Source organism: Cebus imitator, unplaced genomic scaffold (assembly GCF_001604975.1).
Source record: "Cebus imitator isolate Cc_AM_T3 unplaced genomic scaffold, Cebus_imitator-1.0 Scaffold616, whole genome shotgun sequence".
NCBI lineage: Eukaryota > Metazoa > Chordata > Mammalia > Primates > Cebidae > Cebus > Cebus imitator.
Window position 1 is genome coordinate 503,351 of NW_016107931.1, and position 21,431 is coordinate 524,781.

The 21,431-nt window shown below is 46.2% G+C and overlaps 1 protein-coding gene across 2 annotated transcripts in view; it reads right to left on the reverse strand.

The window, feature by feature from the left end:
* ADAM19 (ADAM metallopeptidase domain 19) overlaps positions 1-21,431 on the reverse strand; it is a 97,785-nt gene that overhangs the window by 12,129 nt on the left and 64,225 nt on the right. For both annotated transcript variants that reach the window (XM_017517073.2, XM_017517072.2), the window contains exons 9-18: positions 19,467-19,633; positions 17,215-17,299; positions 15,825-15,964; positions 13,334-13,511; positions 9,389-9,478; positions 6,743-6,938; positions 5,018-5,126; positions 2,542-2,746; positions 1,413-1,490; positions 1,193-1,301 (exon numbers count right to left, since the gene is read on the reverse strand). In XM_017517073.2, the coding sequence (XP_017372562.1) occupies positions 1,193-1,301; positions 1,413-1,490; positions 2,542-2,746; positions 5,018-5,126; positions 6,743-6,938; positions 9,389-9,478; positions 13,334-13,511; positions 15,825-15,964; positions 17,215-17,299; positions 19,467-19,633 (1,357 nt within the window). The remainder of the gene's footprint in view (positions 1-1,192; positions 1,302-1,412; positions 1,491-2,541; positions 2,747-5,017; positions 5,127-6,742; positions 6,939-9,388; positions 9,479-13,333; positions 13,512-15,824; positions 15,965-17,214; positions 17,300-19,466; positions 19,634-21,431) is intronic.

Consider the following 21,431-nt stretch of genomic DNA (forward strand, 5'->3'; position numbering starts at 1 on the left):
AACCACTAATGGTAGCTCAGAGAGCCAAATCAACTTGCTTTGCACAGACTCTACAGTACAAAGCCTCTATGGCCACTTGCGCTTAATTGAAGACAGTCCCTTTTCAAGCAAGCGGTTCAAGCTCTGTACAATTTACTGCTAGTTTTTGGCCTGAATCATGATTTTCCTGGACACAAAGGAACCAACACAAAATGCAAAAAGACTTGGCCAGGTGTGGTGGCTCATGCCTGTAAACTCAGTACTTTGGGTGGCTAACGTGGGTGGATCACTTGAGGTCAGGAGTTCGAGACCAGCCTGGCCAACATGGTAAAATCCTGTCTCTACTAAAAATACAAAAATTAGCCAGACGTGGTGGCAGGCACATGTAGTCCCAGCTACTTGGGAGGCTGAGGCAGGAGAATTGCTTGAACCCGGGAGGCGGAGGTTGCAGTGAATCGAGATCACACCACTGCACTCCAGCCTGGGCAACAGAAGCAAGACTCCATCTCAAAACCAAAAAACAAAAAAACTAAAAGACTCAGACTGATTTAAAAATAGAACTCTTACCCATAATCTGTAACTTTATATTTGGTTTCATCAAAACTATTCCAATATTCTCTCAAGTGGTTAATGTAAATATACAGAATATATTTGTACTAACAAAACACTCCTTTTATCAGTTTTACATATTGGGGTTTCTTCCTTGAAAGATTTTGATGCTTTTTTTAAAAAGCTATTTTTTTTAAAGAAAGCTTTAGAAACCACAGTGCTAGAATTCTTGAGAGAGCCACTAAAATACTATAAAACTTTGCTGAGTGTCTGGTTCCCCATTTTAACTTGTGTCCATTGGAGGAAATCTAAACCACTGTGTGTCCCAGGTTCATGATTATTTTTAAATGCCCAAAAAGAAATAGTCACTGTGCCCCTAAAAAGGACGGGAACATTCAATGACCTACAGTCTCTCTTACTCCCACTCCACTAAGCAGGCTCCCCCTCCTCGGTAGAAAGGATGGGCAAAGAGAGACTGAGCCATGTCCCCACACCACACTATGGGTGGTCGCTCTTCTCTTGGTTTCTCTGTATTGTGATTTCCTCTCTACAAAATTGGGACAATGAAGCTGACTCAATGTGGATGCTCTGCGGCCTGCCACCTGCCCCTGACACCTGCTCTTCTCACAAAAGCAGGCAGTGGCCCCAGCAGGCTGGCACTCACTCTCAGGGGGCATGGGCCCACTGTCAATGCTGCCCCCGTGACCTGGTGTGTTGCAGAAGGGTGGGGCCCAGCCCGGCAGGCAGTGGCAGTTCTGGTTGTTGTTACAGACCTGGAGCGAAGAAAGAGCAGAGGCATCAGCACCCCTGAGAGCGTCAGCCACCCACAGGGCCTGCCCCCATGACGCCCCCATGATACAGAGAAGCCAGAACCCAGCACGCACCCCATGGCCATTGCACTTCTTCCCGCAGCCTTCGGTTTCAAAGAAGGAGGTGTTCCTGCACTGCCCCTCGAAACAAATCTGCAGGGGGAGAAAACGGATGGATCGGTGCAGTGAGAGGGACACTGGTTGGGGCTTAGGAGGCATGGCTTTGCCCTTAGAACATATGAGGACCCATGGCCTGGTGCGGTGGCTCACACCTGTAATCCCAGCACTTTGGGAGGCCAAGGTGGGTGGATCACCTGAGGTCAGGAATTTGAGACCAGCCTGGCCAACACGGTGAAACTCCGTCTCTACTAAAATTACAAAAATTAGCTGGGCACGATGGCCTGTACCTGTAATCCCAGCTACTCAGGAGGTGGAGGCAGGAGCATAGCTTGAGCCCAGGAGACAGAGGTTGCAGTGAGCCGAGATTACGCCACTGTACTGCAGCCTGGGCGACAGAATGAGACTCCGTCTCAAAAAAACAAACAAAAAAACCGTATGAGGACCCAAAAAGGCAGCCCACTTCAGGTTATTATCAAAGCGAAAAACGGAAAACCGTCCATAACGCTAAGGACAGGACAGCAGTCAACTAAATTTGCTATTACTTTTGTGATTAGGGAGAAAACAACAAATATCTTGTTGAAGTATCGTATTTAACAATAAAATATGTATTATTGCATATACCTATTATGTTGATGACATTAATTACTTGTCATTAATATGTACTAATTTTAATATCATATCTAAAAATGATGACGGTGACAGTACTCTGTGCCAAGTGCTATGCTAAATGCTTCCTGTTTTTCACAGTTTCGTGGTCAGAACCGACTCTCTGAGATGGTTACTATGATTCTGCTCAGGCCTCCCTAACTCCTAGTCCATTTTTAATTCCCATGATAATTAAGGATGAGGATAAAAGTGGCATTAGCTAGGCCACCTAAGTGCTTTACCAGGGTGATTTTCTTTCATCCTTCTGACAGTTCTCTGTGGTGGGTGCCTGCTGTCACTATAAAGCGTCATGAAGGGAGCCACTGAGGCTCTGAGGTTGGGGAGGTGGCATCTGAGCCCAGGCGTCCTTTCCGCAGTGCTCACTTCTCGATCCCTGCTCTGCAGCCTGCTCCTGGGTGAGCTGGGGGAAGGGACTCACATGGTTGTAGCCGCACTTGGTTCCGGTCATCACCAGGCCTGGGTCCAGCATGTCACTTTCCTCCTCAGGACCTCGGTAGACGTGGGTGCCCCGGCACTGGATCTGCCTCCCATTCATGATGATAGTGGTGTCGATGGGCACCGCGTTGGACTCCAGGGGCCGGGCCTCGGAGCTCTGACACTGGATCTTCCCACACTTTGCATCTCTGCGCACGAGAGACAGGGAGGGAAGGAGGTGGAATCAGAGGCAGGGGAAGAGCTGGGGCACCAGAGCTTCAGTCTTTCTTGACCAAGACAGCAGGCTTGCGTGGGGTGGGGCAAAGGTTGAGGGCAGTTATATGCTTTGGAGGCCCACACGGAGAGAATCCATGTAGACTGACACCAAGGGAAGAGAACAGGCTCCCTGACTTGAGCAAATCTAGACCAGAGAACTGGCCTGGAAATGTCCTCTACTCCAAGAACAGCCCCCTAAGCTGAGCAATCTGTCCCTTTTTGCTCCTTACCCTGCCATCCACCCAGGAGCTCCAGCCAGAAATCTGGGGTCATCTCCAAATCCCATTCTCCCTCACTCCTGGGCTCCAGTCATTTTCAAACCCTACCAATCTTCCCTCCTATATATCTACCTTAATTCATACTGCCCCACCCCCTTACCTGGTCTGCAGAAGACTGATTTGCCTGCCTCCAGTCTTGCCCCAGAGGAGTCGAATTTCCACACTGCTCTCAAGCTAAAGTCCAAACTCCCCTAGCCATGCATTTGAGGCTTTTCATGATCTGGTCCATGCTAAACTATCCGGGCTAATTTCTCAGCGGACCTTCTCCTTTGCACCCCAACATTATACTGTAACTGTATCAAACAGCAGACCTTCTCCTTTGCACCCCAACATTATACTTTAACTGTATCGAACTGGTCTCAGTTCTTTCAACTGCCAGTTTTTCTCTACTCATCTCTCTTCCTGGATCACGCCCATGAACCAGTACCACTTTCCACCCTGTTCACCTAGGTAACTGTTCCAGATCTCAGTGTAGGTACACTTTCCTTTGGGAAACCATTCTGACACACTAAGATGGGGTGGGTGGCTCTCTTCACATTCCCATTATTATACTGTATTGTTAATTAAAAGTACCATGCACTCAGCACAGTATCTTACACATGGTAAATCTTCAACAGACAGTAGATGAACAGATGGATAGATGGATGGATGGATGGATGAATGGACAGATGGATGGATCAGTGGGTGAGTGGGAGCTGGAAGGATGGATGGATGGATGGATGGAGAGATCAGTGGGTGAGTGAATGGTGGATGGATGGATGGATCATTGGGTGAGTGGGTGGTGGATGGATGGATGGATCAGTGGATGAGTGGGTGGTGGATGGATGGATGGATCAGTGGATGAGTGGGTGGTNTGAGTGGGTGGTGGATGGATGGATGGATCAGTGGATGAGTGGGTGGTGGATGGATGGATGGATCAGTGGATGAGTGGGTGGTAGATGGATGGATAGAACAGTGGGTGAGTGGGTGGTGGATGGATGGGAGGATGGATTAGTGGATGGAAGGATGGATCAGTGGGTGAATGGGTGGTGGATGAATGGATGGATAAGTGGATGAGTGGGTGGTGGATGAATGGATGGATCAGTGGGTGAGTAGGTGGTAGATGAATGGATGGACCAGTGGGTAATGGATGGATGGATGGAAGGATGGATCAGTGGGTGAGTGGGTGGTGGATGAATAGATGGATCAGTGGGTGAGTGGATGGTGGATGGATGGGGGGATGGATCAGTGGGTGAGTGGGTGGTGGATGAATAGATGGATCAGTGGGTGAGTGGGTGGTGGATGGATGGATAGATCAGTGGGTGAGTGGGTGGTGGATGGATGGGGGGATGGATCAGTGGGTGGTAGATGGATGGACGGATCAGTGGGTGAGTGAGTGATGGACGGATGGATGGATGGAGGGATCAGTGGGTGAGCAGGTGATGGATGGATGGATGGATGAGTGAATGAGTAGGTGGTGGGTGGTGGATGGATGGATCATCAGTGGGTGAGTGGGTGATGTATGAATGAATGGATGGATGGGTGGATGGATAGATGAGTACCAGATGGGTGGATGGTTAGTTGGACTGAATGATGAATGAATGAATGAGTAAATTAATGAATGAGGACCTATTCAAATTAGGGCATGATTAGCATTTTGCAGAAATGACCCAAAAGGACTGATTCCGTGCCCTACTATAAAATGGTCCCCAGAAGAAGCCTGATCAGCTTTCTAGGAAGCAGTGCCACCCACACCCTCCTCTGATTTCCTTAGAGCTGAATGGTGCATTGTCAAACAGGGAGCCAAGAATAGATGACTGACTTCAACTGATTTACACAAAGGTGCAGCTCTGGGGCCAGCCATGCTGCTGAGCTGGGCAGCAGTGAGTACAGAGCAGAAGTGGCTTTGTCACCTTTATTTCATAGGGCCCACCCTTTGGTCATCACCTCATGTTGCACTTCCTGTGTTCACCATTCATGTCCTTTCCACAGTTTCCAAAGGTGTCTCCGGCCACATTCACCTTCTCGAAGCAGAGGTCAGGGGCAGGCCGGGCTCCTGGGTGGGTAAGCAACATCTATCAGTACACTTGCCTGTCAGAAGCCCCCAAGGGCAAAGGTACCTTTGGTAAAATCGTGAAGTGAAGAGTATTTTCTGGGAGGGAACACTGAGCCTCTTCTTCCTGTTCCCTGTCAGGTTACTCCATCCCCACATTCTCATCAAGACCCTTTCAGAGAAGAATGTTTTATATAAACTCTTCCTACCTTATTGAGGAGTTATATCTGTGTGTGGGGAGGGTTGATGTAGAAGCCATGTCTCATTTCAAGATTTTAAAAAATAGGTCATACATGCACAATATTTTAAAGACATAAGTATGTCTTGGAAAATTTTTCTTGTAGTCATCTAGTTCCTACTTCTCTACATCCTGGAGAAATAGTACTTATAACAGTGTATTTTCTAAAGATACTTATATGTCTAATTTCTATATCTCCTAGGTATAATTCTGTGTGTATCTTCTAGAGATAATCTATCTAATAAAGAATGGAAGCATATCAAGGGATTCTCCTGTCTTCGCCTCCCAAGTAGTTGGGATTATAGGTATCCACTACCACGCCTGGCTAATTTTTGTATTTTTGGTAGTTACAGGGTTATTCCATGTTGGCCAGGCTGGTCTTGAACTTCTGACCTCAGGTGATCCACCAGCCTCGGCCTCCCAAGTACTTACTGGCATTACAGGCATGAGCCACTGTGCCCAGCCTTTTTTTTTTTTTTTTTTTTTAAAAAANAAAAAGAGATGCTATCTCACTCTGTCACCCAGACTGGAGTCCTTCAGTACGGTGGCTCACTGCAGCCTCAAACTCCTGGGCTCAAGCCATCCTCCCCACTCAGCCTCCTGAGTAGCTGGGATTACAGGTGCAAGCCATCACATCTGGCTTGGAAGCACGTTTTATCCACTGTTCTACACCTTGCATTTTCACTTAATTTTTTGTGGAAGATAATTTTATTCAGTAAATATAGGGCTGCCTCCTTGTTTAGCCACAAAGCATTGCATTATATGAATGTACCAGAGCTAATCGGTCCCTACTGAATGACACATAGTTTGTTGTTGGCATAGCTGACATGGTGCAGTAAACAACTTTGTAAATATATCCTCAACACATGTACAAGTAAGTGCTAGCTTCAATTCTAAGTATACCTCCAAATTGCTTTTCATAGGGGTCATACCTACCTGTTTCTTCACACCCTCCACAACGCTGTCTCATTATTATTGTTGTTATATTATTATTATATTAACTCTCAGTCTTTACAATCTGATATATGAAAAATCTCACCTCATAATAATTATAATTTGCTTTCAATTAATATGACCGAGGTTAAAGCTCTTTTCATAGCTTAAGGGCCATTTGCATTTGCTTCTCTGTCTCCATCCTCTGCTCATTTTCTTTTGGATTACTCATTCATCTGTCCACTCTGAGAATGAAAAGCATCAAGGGACTGGGAAGAAACACTGTCCTCTGCTTCTCTCTGAACATCTAACCTGAGTCAAGGGGATAAAACAGGTAGTATCTAGAGGTGCCATCCTGAAGCCAAGATTCCAAGCTACTCTGAGGGCAGGGGAGGCTGGCTGGGAGACGGTGAGCTGGGGAGAGCCATGTTCCCCAGGAGAGCCTTACCGGGTCCCCACAGCTGTTGGCACTGCTCCTGGTAGGTGAGGCACATGCCGTTGTAGCAGTAGGCCTGGCCACCCTCACAGGGGGTACCATCCATCTGGTAGAAGTTGGTAGGGCAGTGGGGAGACTTGCCCGTGCAGAACTCCGGGAGGTCACACTGCCGGGCTTGCTCACGGCACAGGGTCCCAGGAGCCAGCAGCTGAGCCAAGGAACGAGAGGAAACACACAGTCAGTCTCCTCCCTGCCCTCAACCCTGCTGCCCAAGGGCTATAAGCATCACTCCCACGGAACAGAAGTTTCCATCACCATGATTTCCATCACCAGCACTTTTGATATGACCTCATTAGCCCAAACCATCTTCAGCCTTCCCACAGGAATACTGGCAGAATTTCAAGGTGTTTTCACAAATGCTATCTCACTTTCTCTTCATAGCAGTCTTAAGAAAGAGGCAAGAAATAATACGTGCACAATTTACAGTTCACCACATGCTTTAGTAATAGCTGCTTTTATGCAGCTCCCACTGAAGTGCCCAGTACAAATATGACTTCATTTAGTTTTCATGACAGTCCTATGTAATATAATTATCCCTCCTACAGATGATAACATATGTAGGCTTAAAGAGGTTAGACTATGTATCCAAAGTCTTATAAGTGGCAGAGGAGCCAGACCCGCTAACACACACACACACACGCACACACACACACACACACACACACACACACCCCTAGCATTCACAGAACATCTGTGAGTTTACAAAGCACCTCAGCAATAATCCATCCCCACTATGGAGCCGGGCACTGGGCTGAGTATGTGACATACACATATCTTGTGGGATCCTCACAACTTCCATGAGATACATACTGCTATTTGCCCCACATTGCAGATCAATAACTTGCTCAGCAGCACACCTGGGGCAAAGGGTGAAGAGTTTTAGAGCCTCCCTGAGTAATCAGTGTTACTAATACTCGCCCCATTTTCCAAATAAAGAACCTATGCTTAGTTAATAGGTTGCCCCAAATCACATAGTCAAAGTCAAAGTCTCGGACACCAGGGAATCCTTTCTGAGGCTCAAACTGAAATTCTTGGGTGCAATGAAGGGGTCCACTCCAGGCTTATGCTTAAGACTTGGGCCAAGAGTGGAAGAACTTGACCCAGCACAGCCTCCCTGGGGGAAGCATGGCCAGACCAGATGCTGTGCAAATTCTGACAGCCAGGCTAGGAAACCTGTGACTGAGAATAGAGCCCCCTCCCCTGCTCCTGGGCAACTCCTCCCCACTCACAGGCTCCTCCCGGGAAAGAAGGCAGACAGCCTTCTCCACTGACCAGGCTCAGGCTGAGAAGCCAGCTGAGCAGCTTGCTGAGTGGATGCCCAGTTGCAAGTGTGGGCAGGGAAGGTATATGCAGGAGGAAGCTGGAGGACACACCTCTGCCACCCAGGGCCAGGTGGGGGCAAAGAGGACCCGCCTCAGAGCCAGCCTGCCTGGGCACAAATCCCAGCTCCTTAACCATCAGCGGGGCCTTGGACATCTGCTGTGTAACCTGTGTGTGCTCACTCACCCACAACTCAGGATGGTGACCTACTCATGGGGTGATTAAACATGAGTTAGAACAAAGTATGTGAATGGTAATCTGGCACATGATGAGCACGCAGCAAGTGCTGGCCAGATGCCCGGGCCCACAGTTCCTGCCTAAAATGTTGGGGCCAGATGGGGTTCAGGCTTTTCAGATTTAGAAAGCAGGCACCATAATACATAGGTCCATATGTATATAGATGTACATATATAATTACACATGTGTATATATATATGGATAATTACATATGTCTGCATATATAACTACATATGTACATTATATAACCCCTCAGCAAGGCCAGGGATAACACCTTCTCATCAAACATATTAATATTTCTGCAATGCAATATAAATATTCACTTTAGGAGTGATTTTTTTAAAAGATTATAATTTGTCTCATGTCAATCCAGGTCAAGTTTTGTCACCAAATATGTTTACATTTTTTTTTGGCTTTTAGAACTCTCTGAATTTCAGAACTGTGGATGCGAGATTGTGGTTCTACAGTAACACTAGCGGTAATGGACGATTTATCTCCCACGTCAATATTACAGAAGTGGGCTCCAGAGTCAGGGAAAGCTGGATTCAGGCCCTTCCTGACTGCCTGATTCCCAATAAACCTCTTATCCTTGATAAGTGCTAGTTTCCGCATCTTAAAATGAGGATGATAACATATATTTTATGGGGTTTTTGTGAGGAACAAATGAGATAACGTACATAAAATTCTCAGCACAGTGCCTGGCATCTACTAAGAGGTCCATTAATGCCAATACAGATTATGATAATTATTATTGTTTATGAACTCAGTAAAATCAAGACCACTCTCTCTGGATACATCTTTAAATAATAATAATTTTAAAAATACCGTTCCGAAAGAGCCACCAGACGCCTCTGGGATGATCTGAATTCAGTGCGGCCCAGTATATGAATAGTAAATTTTATTCAAGGCATCTTTCCTGCTCCATGTTTCTGAAACTCTTGCCATCACTCCCCCAGGATGCAGGAAATCCCCAGCAGAGCAGTCCTGTAGTCCTGCTGTCAGATCAGGGCCCACGGCGCTGAGGAAGGAGGGGCCACTTACCTTACACTGGTGGCAGCAGGAGCCGTGGGCACACTCTGCCCCTGGCCTCAGGGTGCAATTAGAGGCATTGCAGCAGGGGTTGTTACATTCCTGGGGAGACAGTGGGGTGGGTGTGAGTGGGGGAGGGCCTTTACCACCCCCAACACTTTCCCCAACCCCTACCTCTATAGCCTGGGAACCCCAGCTCTCTAGCAACTCTTTTTTTTTTTTGAGACAGAGTCTTGCTGTCACCCAGGCTGAAGGGCAGTGGTACAGTATCTCAGCTCACTGCAATCTCTGCCTCCTGGGTTCAAGCGATTCTCCTGCCTCAGGCTCCCAAGTAACTGGAACCAGAGGTGCATGCCACCATGCCTGGCTAATTTTTGTATTTTTGGTAGAGACTGGGTTTTGAACTCCTGACCTCAAGTGATCCGCCTGCCTCGGCCTCCCAAAGTTCTGGGATTATAGGCACCAGCTACCGCATCTGGCCTAGAAACTCCTGATCTCAAAAATCATGTGACAGCTTTGTCACTAAGCTAGTGTGCATTTATCACAAGAACCATATATATGCACAATCATTAGTAACATGATTTGGACACAGCTACGTTTTTTTGTTTGTTTTTTTTTTTTTGAGACAGTCTGCAACCTTCTCCTCCTGATTTCAAGTGATTCTCGTGCCTCAGACTCCCAAGCAGCTGGGATCACAGGCGCATGCCACCAAGCCCGCCTAAAACACAGCTACATTTTGAGTGTGAATATTTTCCCAGGCATTTTCTACACACATGCATATGTATTTATATTTATTTTATAAAATCATAGCATCTACCGTGTTTTGTTTTGTTTTTAATTGCACTTTAAGTTCTAGGGTACATGTGCAGATCTTGCAGGATTGTTGCATAGGTACACACATGCCATGGTGGTTTGCTGCCTCCATCCCCCCGTCGCTACATCAGGCATTTCTCCCAATGTTATCCCTCCCCCGCTTTTCACACTCTGCTGTCCCTCCCCTAGCCCCCCACCCCACAACAGACCCCAATGTGTGATGTTCCCCTCCCTGTGTCCATTTGTTCTCATTGTTCAACACCCACCTATGAATGACAACATGTGTGCGGTGTTTGGTTTTCTGTTCTTGTGTCAGTTTCCTGAGAATGATGGTTTCCAGATTCATCCATGTCTCTACAAAGGACATGAACTCATCCTTTTTTATGGCTGCATAGTATTCCATGGCGTATATGTGCCACATTTTCTTTGTCCAGTCTATTTTTGATGGGCATTTGGGTAGGTTCCAGGTCTTTGCTATTGTAAACAGTCTCTCAGTGAACATACATGTGCATGTGTCTTTACAATAGAATGACTTATAATCCTTTGGGTATATACCCAGTAATGGGATTGCTGGGTAAAATGCAATTTTATTTCTAGGTCCTTGAAGAATCACCACACTGTCTTCCACAATGGTTGCACTAATTTACACTCCTACCAACAGTGTAAAAGTGTTCCTATTTCTCCACATCCTCTCCAGCATCTGTGTTTTTAACTTAATATGACATGCATATTTCTCCCTGTAACCATGTATTCTTCTAAAACTGACTTTTTAGCACAGTATATGGAAATGTTATGATTGTTCTTTCTCATCCCCAGTAGAGCATCCACTTTGTCTTTCATGGGCGCCCTCCTGCCCCAACCCTCCTCGCCTTTCTTATCTCGTAAAAAGGGGCTGGCGGTGCAAGGGCCTGCTGGGACAGCCTCTCTGGATAGTTTATGTCAACTCCTGGGCCTGTTTCCTCAGACTTCCTTCTCGATCTTGCTTCCCTTCCTAAGCCCTTCCTGGCCTGGACCTTTCTGGAACCGAGGGTCTCTAAGGTTTCTTTGCACTCCTCTCTTACTTCCTTCTCCCCAGCCTGAGATTTTCAAAAGATGATGAGGTGCTCCAGTGACCCTGAGTGTCCTCATCACACTCTTACAGTAGTCACAGGCCAATCCATCAGCCAGTGATGAGTGTGTGGGGTTCCACACATCTCTCCACCACAGCCCTATGAGGCAGCCTTGTCCCCATTCCACAGATGGGGATGCTGCAGCTCAGGCAAGCCCAGTGGCTGACCAAGGGATATGCCTGCCGAATTCAAGTCAGGTCTACCTGGGGCCCGCCTCAGGCTTATCAGCCTCATCATACCCATAACAGTCCGGAGCTCTAGCCTATGGAGAGCCACATCCCATCCCGACCACAGACACCTGTCCACCTGTATCCCCCAAGGGAAGAAACACAACACTTTCCTCCCATTAATCACCCACCATGCTGGGCTCCATGTTCCTGCCTTCCTAAAGTACCATATTTCTTCCCACCAAGGCAGAGGCTCCCTTTCCACCTGCCTTCCCTCCTGCATGCCTTGCCAACTCCTAACACAGCCTTTAGATAGGGGTTCCACGTCACCTCCCACCCAAGCAAGGAGGTTCCCCCTCACATTATATATGTTCAAAGTGCTGTGTAATTTGTCTTCCTAGCATTTGCCATGGACCGTACATATATTCTTTTGCAATTATTTCAATCTGTGTTCCCCCCACTAGACTATCAGCTCTCAAAGGACAGGAACTATGTCATTTTTGCCATTCATCCTAACCTTAGGACCAGACACAGTAGCCCACACTCAGTGTATCTGTTGAATGAGCAGCTGCTCAGAACATAAGCCAGCTGGCCAAATCCACTCTCAGCCCATTCCTCAACCCACTGGGCCCTGCATCCTCAGACCACTCCCTCCTTTCTGATGGGTCTGGGTTGATCTCTCTGGGCTCACAGTGGTGGGATGGCATCCTTGACTAGTTCTTGTTTTATTCTGAAAGTTACATGCTGGCATTAAAAACAGAAAATCACATCATAGAGAAGGTCATAGGCTGGGTGCGGTGGCTCACGCCTGCAATCACAGCACTTTAGGAGGCTGGGGTGGGTGGATCGTCTGAGGTCAGGAATTCGAGACCAGCCTGGCCAATGTAGCAAAATCCTGTCTCTACTAAATATACCAAAAAATAAAAATAAAAAAAAAAAAACCAGGTGTGGTGGCACACACCTGTATTCCCAGCTACTTGGGAGACTGAGGCAGGAGAATCACTTGAACCCTGGAGGTGGAAGTTGCAATAAGCAGAGATCATGTCACTGCACTCCAGCTTGGGTGACAGAGCAAGACTCCATTTCAAACAAAACAAAACAGAAGAGGCCATAAAATCAAACTGTCTTTTTCCATATAAACACAACTTCAGTCTCACCCCTTTAATTTACTGTTACTTGTTATCTACCCCAAATTGTTACGCATGTATTAACATACATATTTTCAGCCTTCAAAACACAGAGATGAAACACTCCAGGTCTGCTTTCTGCAGAACCACCTGCATTTGTTAAAAATGACCAGGGTCTGCCATGTGCCCGCCACACTCACTGCGAAGATCAGAAGGAAGGAGAGTTTACACACAAACAGTTCTGACCCATCTTCCTCCTAGCAGCCCTTTCAAGGCTTGACAGCACTTCCTACATCCCCTTTCCATCATCTCTCCTCCAGCCTAAACAGAGCGAGCTTGTTATTTTAAGCATCCTCATAAGGCCCCTGTGCAAGTCCCTGTATCCGGCTGTGTGGCCTCCAGAATAAATTCCGTGCAGCTGGAGGGCCAAGGAGGCATGTGCAGCTCCATGGAGGAAGAGAGAGTCAACATGTCACGTGATCGTGGTTTCTGGTTAGACCAGATGCTCACAAGGAGAACTGATTGTGGACACTAACGATGCTGACTACAAACTGGAAGAGGCAGCAGAAAGATCCATCTGGAAGGCTTCCTCTCCACATCTTATTTGGCATGCGGTTTTGGATAGTTGTGTGTAGGAAATGCCTGTGACTAAGAAATTTTCAATTGTGTTCTCTTTTGACCTTGAGCTTTGAAATCAATGCAAATTCTTCCCCTCCCGCCAGCATCACTGTGGCCCCTCACCTCTTCTTCTCCACAGTCACACTCTTCCCCATCTTCCAGGTACCCGTTCCCACACCTCCGGCCTCCGTACAGCGTCCTGGTATCTGGCATGTTGGAGAGACACATCCCACCGCCTGACTGCAGATACCTGTCCAGCTCCCTCCTGTTGCATCCATTGAACACTCTGGGAAAGGGGTGCCTGGCAGAGGACAAGGCGGGAATTAGTGGGGAGTCTGAGTGTCCAGCAGTCAGGAAGGTGTCACTCCTGACACCCACGGGGCTGACTCCACCTGGGCTCAGACTCCCATAGTCTCACACACACACATTCTGGCCTTTTAGAACATCTACCGATATATTAATTTAGAATTCTGTCATCCTTAGTGATGAGATATTAACCACATAGCATTTTATTTTTCTCACTTTGCATGGAGGAAGTATTTGTGAATCAGGAGTAGCAATTGCTGCCCATTGCACGAGGGGGCTAGAACAAGGAAAGGGTTGTGAGTGTGTTACAATAGGTCTTCCAAGCCTTAGAGCTTAAGAAAACACCAGCCAACTCAAACTTTTCCTGAAGCTGATATCAGGTGAATATTCTCTTGCAACAGAGGACCAGGCCAAAGAATGCCAAGATCCTAAGTTTCATTTCTTTTTGGGCCAGTGATCTCATCTCTGTTCTAAGGAGGCAGAGGGCACTCCAAACTCAACCAGCCAGCTCACAAACACATGCTCTTTATCACAGGCGTATGGAAGAGCCTGGGTCCCACTTTGGTAAAAAGGACAAAAAGTACAACCATCTGGGTCTACAAAAGGAGAGTTATCCTGCTCCCAATTCTCTAAACCAATTGAAGGCTAAACCCTCAAAAAACTGGAGGTTTTCCTTCAGCGGGAAGGTATGCTACAAGGCATTTGTTACTAATAATTGTTTATGTATCCAAATTTGTGAATGACTTAAAAATGAATTGGAGTAGTAATCAATATAACTCTCAATCATTTGTCTTCAGATATGCATTTGAGATTTAGAAAGAAAGGGACAGGCTTAATTAACCGTGAGCTCCTAGGGATCTGTACATAACTATGAAGCTGTAGCATAATCTTTTTTTTTTTTTTCTTTTGAGACAGAGTCTTGCTCTGTTGCCCAGGCTGGAGACTGGAGTGCAGTGGCACAATCTTGGCTCACTACAACGTCCGATTCCCAAGTTCAAGTGATTCTCTTGCCTCAGCCTCCCTAGTAGCTAGGACCACAGGCACGTACCACTATGCCTGGCTAATTTTTGTATTTTTAGTAGAGACAGTTTTTCACCACGTTGGCCAGGCTGGTCTTGAACTCCTGACATCAGGTGATCCACCCACCTCGGTCTCACAAAGTGCTGGAATTATAGGCATGAGCCTCTGCACCCAGCCAACATCATCCTTTCTACGTCACAGATGAGAAGGTTTTTAAAATGGACACCAGAGCTCTAAGAAAGCTGCATTGTTTCTTGGAGACACTGAAACATTATTCTCTAAGAATCATAAGCAGGCCCTAATGGTCTGGGGTGAGGGAACACAAGGTTCTACCATGATGCCTTCCAAAGAACCTGGAAGAACCCAATGCTTTGTGCTACCTGAGTCCAGATGCTAGAAGACAAGTCCTTTGAACAAACTCTCTAATTCTCTTCAAAAAGGCTCTGGTTTTAAAATGCCCTCATGACCACGGGGAGATGCAGCTGCCTTGCCCTGTTCCTCATGGGTAATGCAGGCTGCAAACTCCCTCAGAAGTCACTGTGGGGTGTGTGGATGGTTCCCTTCTTCACTTTGTTCTGTTCCACTCAAGCTTTCAGTGAAGCCTGGAACTGAAACAGCACTGATCCAACACTCTTGGGATAGAAGAATTAAGGCTTGTGGCTATGATCAAAATGAATCCTCTTCAAAAATTCATGAACTAGGCCAGGTGCAATGGCTCACACCCGTAATCCCAGCACTTTGGGAGGCCAAGGTGGGTGGATCACCTAAGGTCGGGAGTTTGAGACCAGCCTGACCAACATGGAGAAATTCAACCTCTATTAGAAATACAAAATTAGCTGGGCGTGGCGGTGCATGCCTATAATACCAGCTACTCAGGAGGCTGAGGCAGGAGAATTGCTTGAACCCAGGAGGCAGAGGGTGCAGTGAGCCGAGATCATGCCATTGCATTCCAGCCTGGGCAACAAGAGTGAAACTGTGTCTCAAAAAAAAAAAATTTATGAAATAAAAAAGATATATATGGCCAAGCCAATTTTGTAACTCAACACCTTAAAACAAAAATTAAGTAAATCTAGGGTCACACCAGCACCAAATCTCCTGCTGAAAACCTAAGTTCTTGCCACACATTTGCCTTGGTCTTCTCTCAATTTCTTTGTTGTAAAAACCACATTTTTTGGTCCCATCAGAAGTAGAAGGGAGCCTCGGTGGGGCCAGCTGTGAGGAACCCCTGGGTCACACTGCCCAGGAGTACCCGCCCCCTCCCCATCCTCCCTCTTCCTGTTCGACTCACCCAGTGGCAGCCGCCATGATGCACCCACCATCAGCCGCACTGGCCGAGCAGCAATCGGCAGAATCGTGGCTCATGCCAAAGTTGTGACCCATCTCGTGGGCCATGGTAGCAGCCACACCAATGGCATTCTCGGAGTGATCCTGCTCAGAAGACAGAATTGAGGTCAAAGTCAAGGGGACAGATCCGCCTCTGCCCCTCATCCCTGCATTTTCCTTAGCCAAGTCTTATAGGTCTCCACCAATTCCACTGCCACTGAGTGTACAGACATGCCATGTGGGCCTCTGACTGCAAGGCTGAATCTGCTGTCAGTAAGAGGAAATCAAATGCTTAAAAGTCCACGTTTCTGAGTTCTCAAAGGCTGCAGACCACAACTGACCTACTCATGAACTTCCAGACCAATAAACGCTTTCTGAATAAATGAAAGAGGAAGATTTTCCCCCCATTCTTCTTCTTAACGTATCTCTCTCTCCAGACACAAGGGAATTGACACAGAAAACACCACCTTGATTCAAACATACAGTGTACTTGGCTTAGTGTTTCCTGAAAGCCACACAAGACAGATAAACTCCAGGCACAGCACTTTACACACCGTCTGACGTGTAACTGTCAGATGCGAAAGCTAAAGAAATCAAGGAGAAAAGCCCCAACAGGAAAGAAGCAGCAGAGAGAGATTTACTAAATATGGATGTGTGTTTCCTGCATTATTTCATTTAATTCACATTCTTATCCTAAGATGATCAACTGCAAAGCCATCTGTTTTTTACAGCTGAGGACACTCATTAACTCACCCAAAGTCATACAGCTGTTCTTTGAACCCAACAGGCTCAGACCCTAGAGCCTGTGGTTTTGGCCATCATGTTACTTTGTCAATAAATACAGAATGGATAGAGGGACAGACAGATGGAGAGAAGTCTTCCTTGAAATGCACTTCACAGGTCAGAAATGAAGAGTCAAAACAAATAGTCTCACAAAGTCAGAGTGAATTTCAAAAGAAGGCAGTAATTTTCTAACCATGACTTTGACACGGGTTCTTCTTTCTTAATGACATACATAACAGTGCAAGACCTGGAATAAAAACACTTTAACCTCCAGTCTCTTGGTATTTTCCAGCCCCTGGTTTGGAACATATGAGATCTAGTGATGTGTTCGTATAATCTCTTGAGGGTTCCTGAGCTTGAAAATACAGAATGAACTATAGTAAATGAAAATTCACCCTTGGGTACCTCCATCTCTTAGAGCTTAATGACTCTATTTCAAACAATTGCCCTTCCTGATGTCAAAGCTTTTTCTGCTACAATAACAAATATCAACTTATTTTTCAAAACATGACCTCTGGTTTGTAAGGCTGTTCAGCGCCTTCTGCAGCACATACACATGGTCTGAGACTCACCATGTTGACTCCTCCAGACTGGTACACGGAGCACATGGCCATGAGGGGGGCCAGGCCGATGGTGGTGCCGTGGAAGGACATGCCCCTGCAGGTGGCAAGGAGAGAGGGTGACTGGGGAGGGGACTGAGAGGGCTATTCCAATATGCCTAGGAGTAGGTGGCCATCATGGTCTTCCTTGGCCCCGCTGACTTTCCCAGGTCATTCCCAAGGAGAGAGGCCCTTGTAGCCAGGCCAACTGGACAACTTCCAGCTCACCACACCTCTCACTTCCTGTCACCTACTCCCTCATGGCTCCAGAGAAAAACAAAAAGAGAAAGGTCACTTATCCCCCACAATATACCCATAGCCGATTCCTTGGAAGGAAAAGGGCAGGGTGTGCAAAGCTGCGTCGCATTCCTGCTGCACAGGAAAAGGTCAGAGGGAAAGGCTGATGGAAGGGAGGCACAGATTCTGATGCTGAAGTGAATCATGCCCACTTCCACCAGCTGCCAGAATCCAATGCCTGATCCCTGGCTCTGTGGTGTGAGTCCAGAGGTGGTAGGGGTGGGGGCACTGGGGCAGCAGCTGTGGGGCTGATGATGCTTGATTCCCACAAAATCGGGGGCCAAGGAAACAGCTGTGTCCCATCAGGAGCCTCACAAAGTACAGCTGGGTGCAAGAATGAGCTGTTTCTGCCTTTGTTTTGCAATGGGATCCTAATCTTCCAGCAGCAAGCTGCATTTTCTCCAGTTGAATACATCTGTCTTTCAGTTATACACACCCAGGTAGGGGAGAAGGAAAAAAAACAAAACAAAAAAAAGACTACCAGTGTTTCTGTGCATGCCAGAAATATAATGCATTTAAAGAATCTATATGGAAATACATCACATGGTCCTTAACTCCATGTCTGTCTTCTTATCTAGAGCATGATATAACTGACAGCAAGACCATCTTAACTATTTTAGGATCACTAGAACCTAGCACAGAATCTAACACATAGTGGGTCTATAATAAATGTTTGCTGAATTACAGGCAGACTTATCTTCACATAAACAATCTGGAAAGAAATACGCAAAATCTATGCAAACTGATATGAAGTCCTACTAGTTATTTGCCAAATGTTCCAAAGTTCAGGCCAAAACTTCTAATAACCAAAGACTCTTCCTGGGTGAATGTACTGTCATGGAGTAACTACTCACAGCCCAGTTATTTTTGGGACAGTTATTTTTCCCAGTGTCTTTAAAAGGATAAGCCAAGGTTTAAATGACTATTTACTCAGCTATATTTAGGGAACAGAAGAAAAATGGTTTTAAGGCCAGGTACCACGGCTCATGCCTATAATTCTAGCACTTTGGGAGGGTGAGGCAGGCGGATCACTTGAGGCCATGACTTTAAGGCCAGCTTGGACAACGTGGCATAAACCCTGTCTCTGTTAAAAATACAATAATTAGCCAAGCATGATGGCGCATGCCTGTAATCCCAGCTACTCAGGAGGCTGAGGCACTAGAATTGCTTGAGCTGGGGAGGTGGAGGTTACAGTGAGCCGAGATCATGCCACAGGCGACAGAGGGAAACTCTGTCTCAAAAAAGAAGAAGAAAGTGGTTTTATTATCTATATGCCTTTTGTTGTAACTGCCTGAAAAAACCTTCAGAAGTCAACACTAATAAATACCAAATAATCACCCTGGGGCACTGTCACATGCTGCTGCCACCCCCATCACTGTCTCTCTGGGGCTGATGAAAATCCAGCACAATCCCTCCTCAAAGTCTCCCTCCCACCAAACCCTCAGTTCCTGCACTGTCTGCCACTTTGACTATCTCAGACACTCAGCCCTGAGCCCCTCGGGAACCAAGTGAAGGACACACAGGAGCCCCCTCTCCTGTGCCTGTGTTGAGAGATCAGCTCATGTACTAGAACAAAGCGCCAAGAAGATTGAGGTGAGCCTCTTAGAAAGTCTAAGACCTGACCAAGAGTCAGTCACTTCCCAAATACATCCTCAATTATTTCAGATGCTCAGCGGCATATGGGTAAGTCTAATTTTCCCTTAGACTGTAAACACTTCTTAGGACTATTATGACTCAGGGTTTTAAACATTTTCTGGGGTATGCTTGGTACAGAGCGCATGTTTAGGAAATGCCTGTCTCTGGACCAGAGAGTCAGAATGGCTTTGTGCAACCAACACTCACCATGGGGCAAACTCTGAGCACGTGCACAGTGGGCAGAGGCTTTGCAGCCAAAGACAACACAACATATGGAAAAAAAGGCTATTTACGTGATTAACTGGGCGTTGTCATGTTTCTTCTGGGAAAGCAGCTTGCGCCTCCAACTAAGAAAGGACCAGAGGGTAGAGTATGGATTCTCTGAAACTTCACACATGTTCCCATGAGTCCACACTTCCAAGCCCACAAGAGCAATCCGGATGTTCAAGGATCGGTAAAACTGAAAGGACACAGGAAAACCACAGTATCTGTCAGTATTACCTGGGATTTAAAAGCCCCTTCCTTTCATTCTGTTGGTGCTTGAGATTAAAAAGAAAAAAGCTAAAACTAAAAAATAAAAATAAATTGAAAAAAAAAAAAAAAGCCCCTTTTCAGCCTAAGAGCTCAGAGCACAGACACCAGATTTCTCTTCTGCCCATGGCTCCAAGGGAAGGAGGGAACTGGCGTTATTGACATTTTTTAGAAAGGGAAAATGAGATCTTGAGAGACAGCACAACATTCTGGTGGCAGAACTGCTGTGACTTAGAGATGACTGAGACAGAAGATAAAACTGCTTTCAGATATGAATAGGTCTATCATGTGGAAAAATGATGAGCGTTGTTCTGCATGATTTTCAAGTAGGGCTTAGGTCAATAGGTAAAACAGACAGAAACATAAATTTCATTTTAAAATAGGAAGAAAGCTTTCAAACAAAGCTGGTCACGAGTAAGCTCAGAGCTGAGCTATGCTGTCTTCTGTAATCAGTGCCCTTGGCCAGGCTGTCTGGTACAATTTTTTTCTCCCAATTCCTTACATGGGCCTTATCTTTCTCATGGGTGTCTAAAAAGTTCTCTTATAGACAAATTTTTTTAAACTGCTTCATTGAGGTATAATTTGCATACCATAATGCCCACCTACTTTAAGTGTATGACTCAATACTTTTTGGTAAATTTACCAAGTTTTAAAGCCATCACTGGCCAGGTGCCATGGCTCACACCTGTAATCCCAGCACTTTTGGAGGCCAAGGTGGGCGGATCACCTGTGGTCGGGAGTTCGAGACCAGCCTGACCAACATGGAGAAACTCCGTCTCTACTAAAAATACAAAATTAGCCAGGTGTGGTGGCGCATGCCTGTAATCCTAGCTACTCGGGAGGCTGAGGCAGGAGAATTGCTTGAACCCGGGAGGCAGAGGTTGCAGTGAGCCAGGAGCATACCACTGCACTCCAGCCTGGTGCCTGGTGACAGAGTGAGACTCTGTCGCCAAAAAAAAAAAAAAAAAAAAAAAAGCCATCAACATAATCCAGTTTTAAAATATTTTCATCACATCAGTAAGATCCCTCATGTCTATTTACAGTCATTTCCCATTCTCACCCTCAGCCCCAGGCAAGCATGCATCTACTTTTGTTTTTATTCTGCCTTTTCTGGTCATTTGTTTTACAGTATGTGGTTTTGTGTATCTGGCTTCTCTCACTTACCATAATGTTTTTGAGATGCATCCATGTTGCAGACTGAATCCATTTCTGATTTCTCTTTGTTGCTGAACAATATTCTTTTGTATGGATATACCAAATTATATTAATACATGGCTACTTTATTATAACATGTCTCCCTCTCATTTTGAAAGTAAACAAGTATAAATGACGTAAAAGTGCATCCATATGCTTACTCTTCAAATTCCCTTCCCCAATCCCTGGATAGTCTCAGGATTTGTCAGGGATACAATAAGCAGGTTGCAAGCAATAGACTCCTTAGTAATCTTCGGGGTTTTGTCCAACCCAGACATCCTAAAATTCTATAAGCAAGATCTGACTCAACCTCCTCAAGGCTAGAGCTGCATCTAATCTGTAGGGCCTGACATCTTTCATCTCATACAAATGTACGCAGGAGGAAGGTTTTCTTTAAAGCTAAACCACTGAAAGGTGTGGGTGCAACGGGTTTTTTGATGGGTTCACCCTACAAATACTAAGCCAGTGACTTAATAAAAAGCCCCACGTATGGGGAGGTCACATGAGCAGGAGATACCACCTTAATCCGAAAT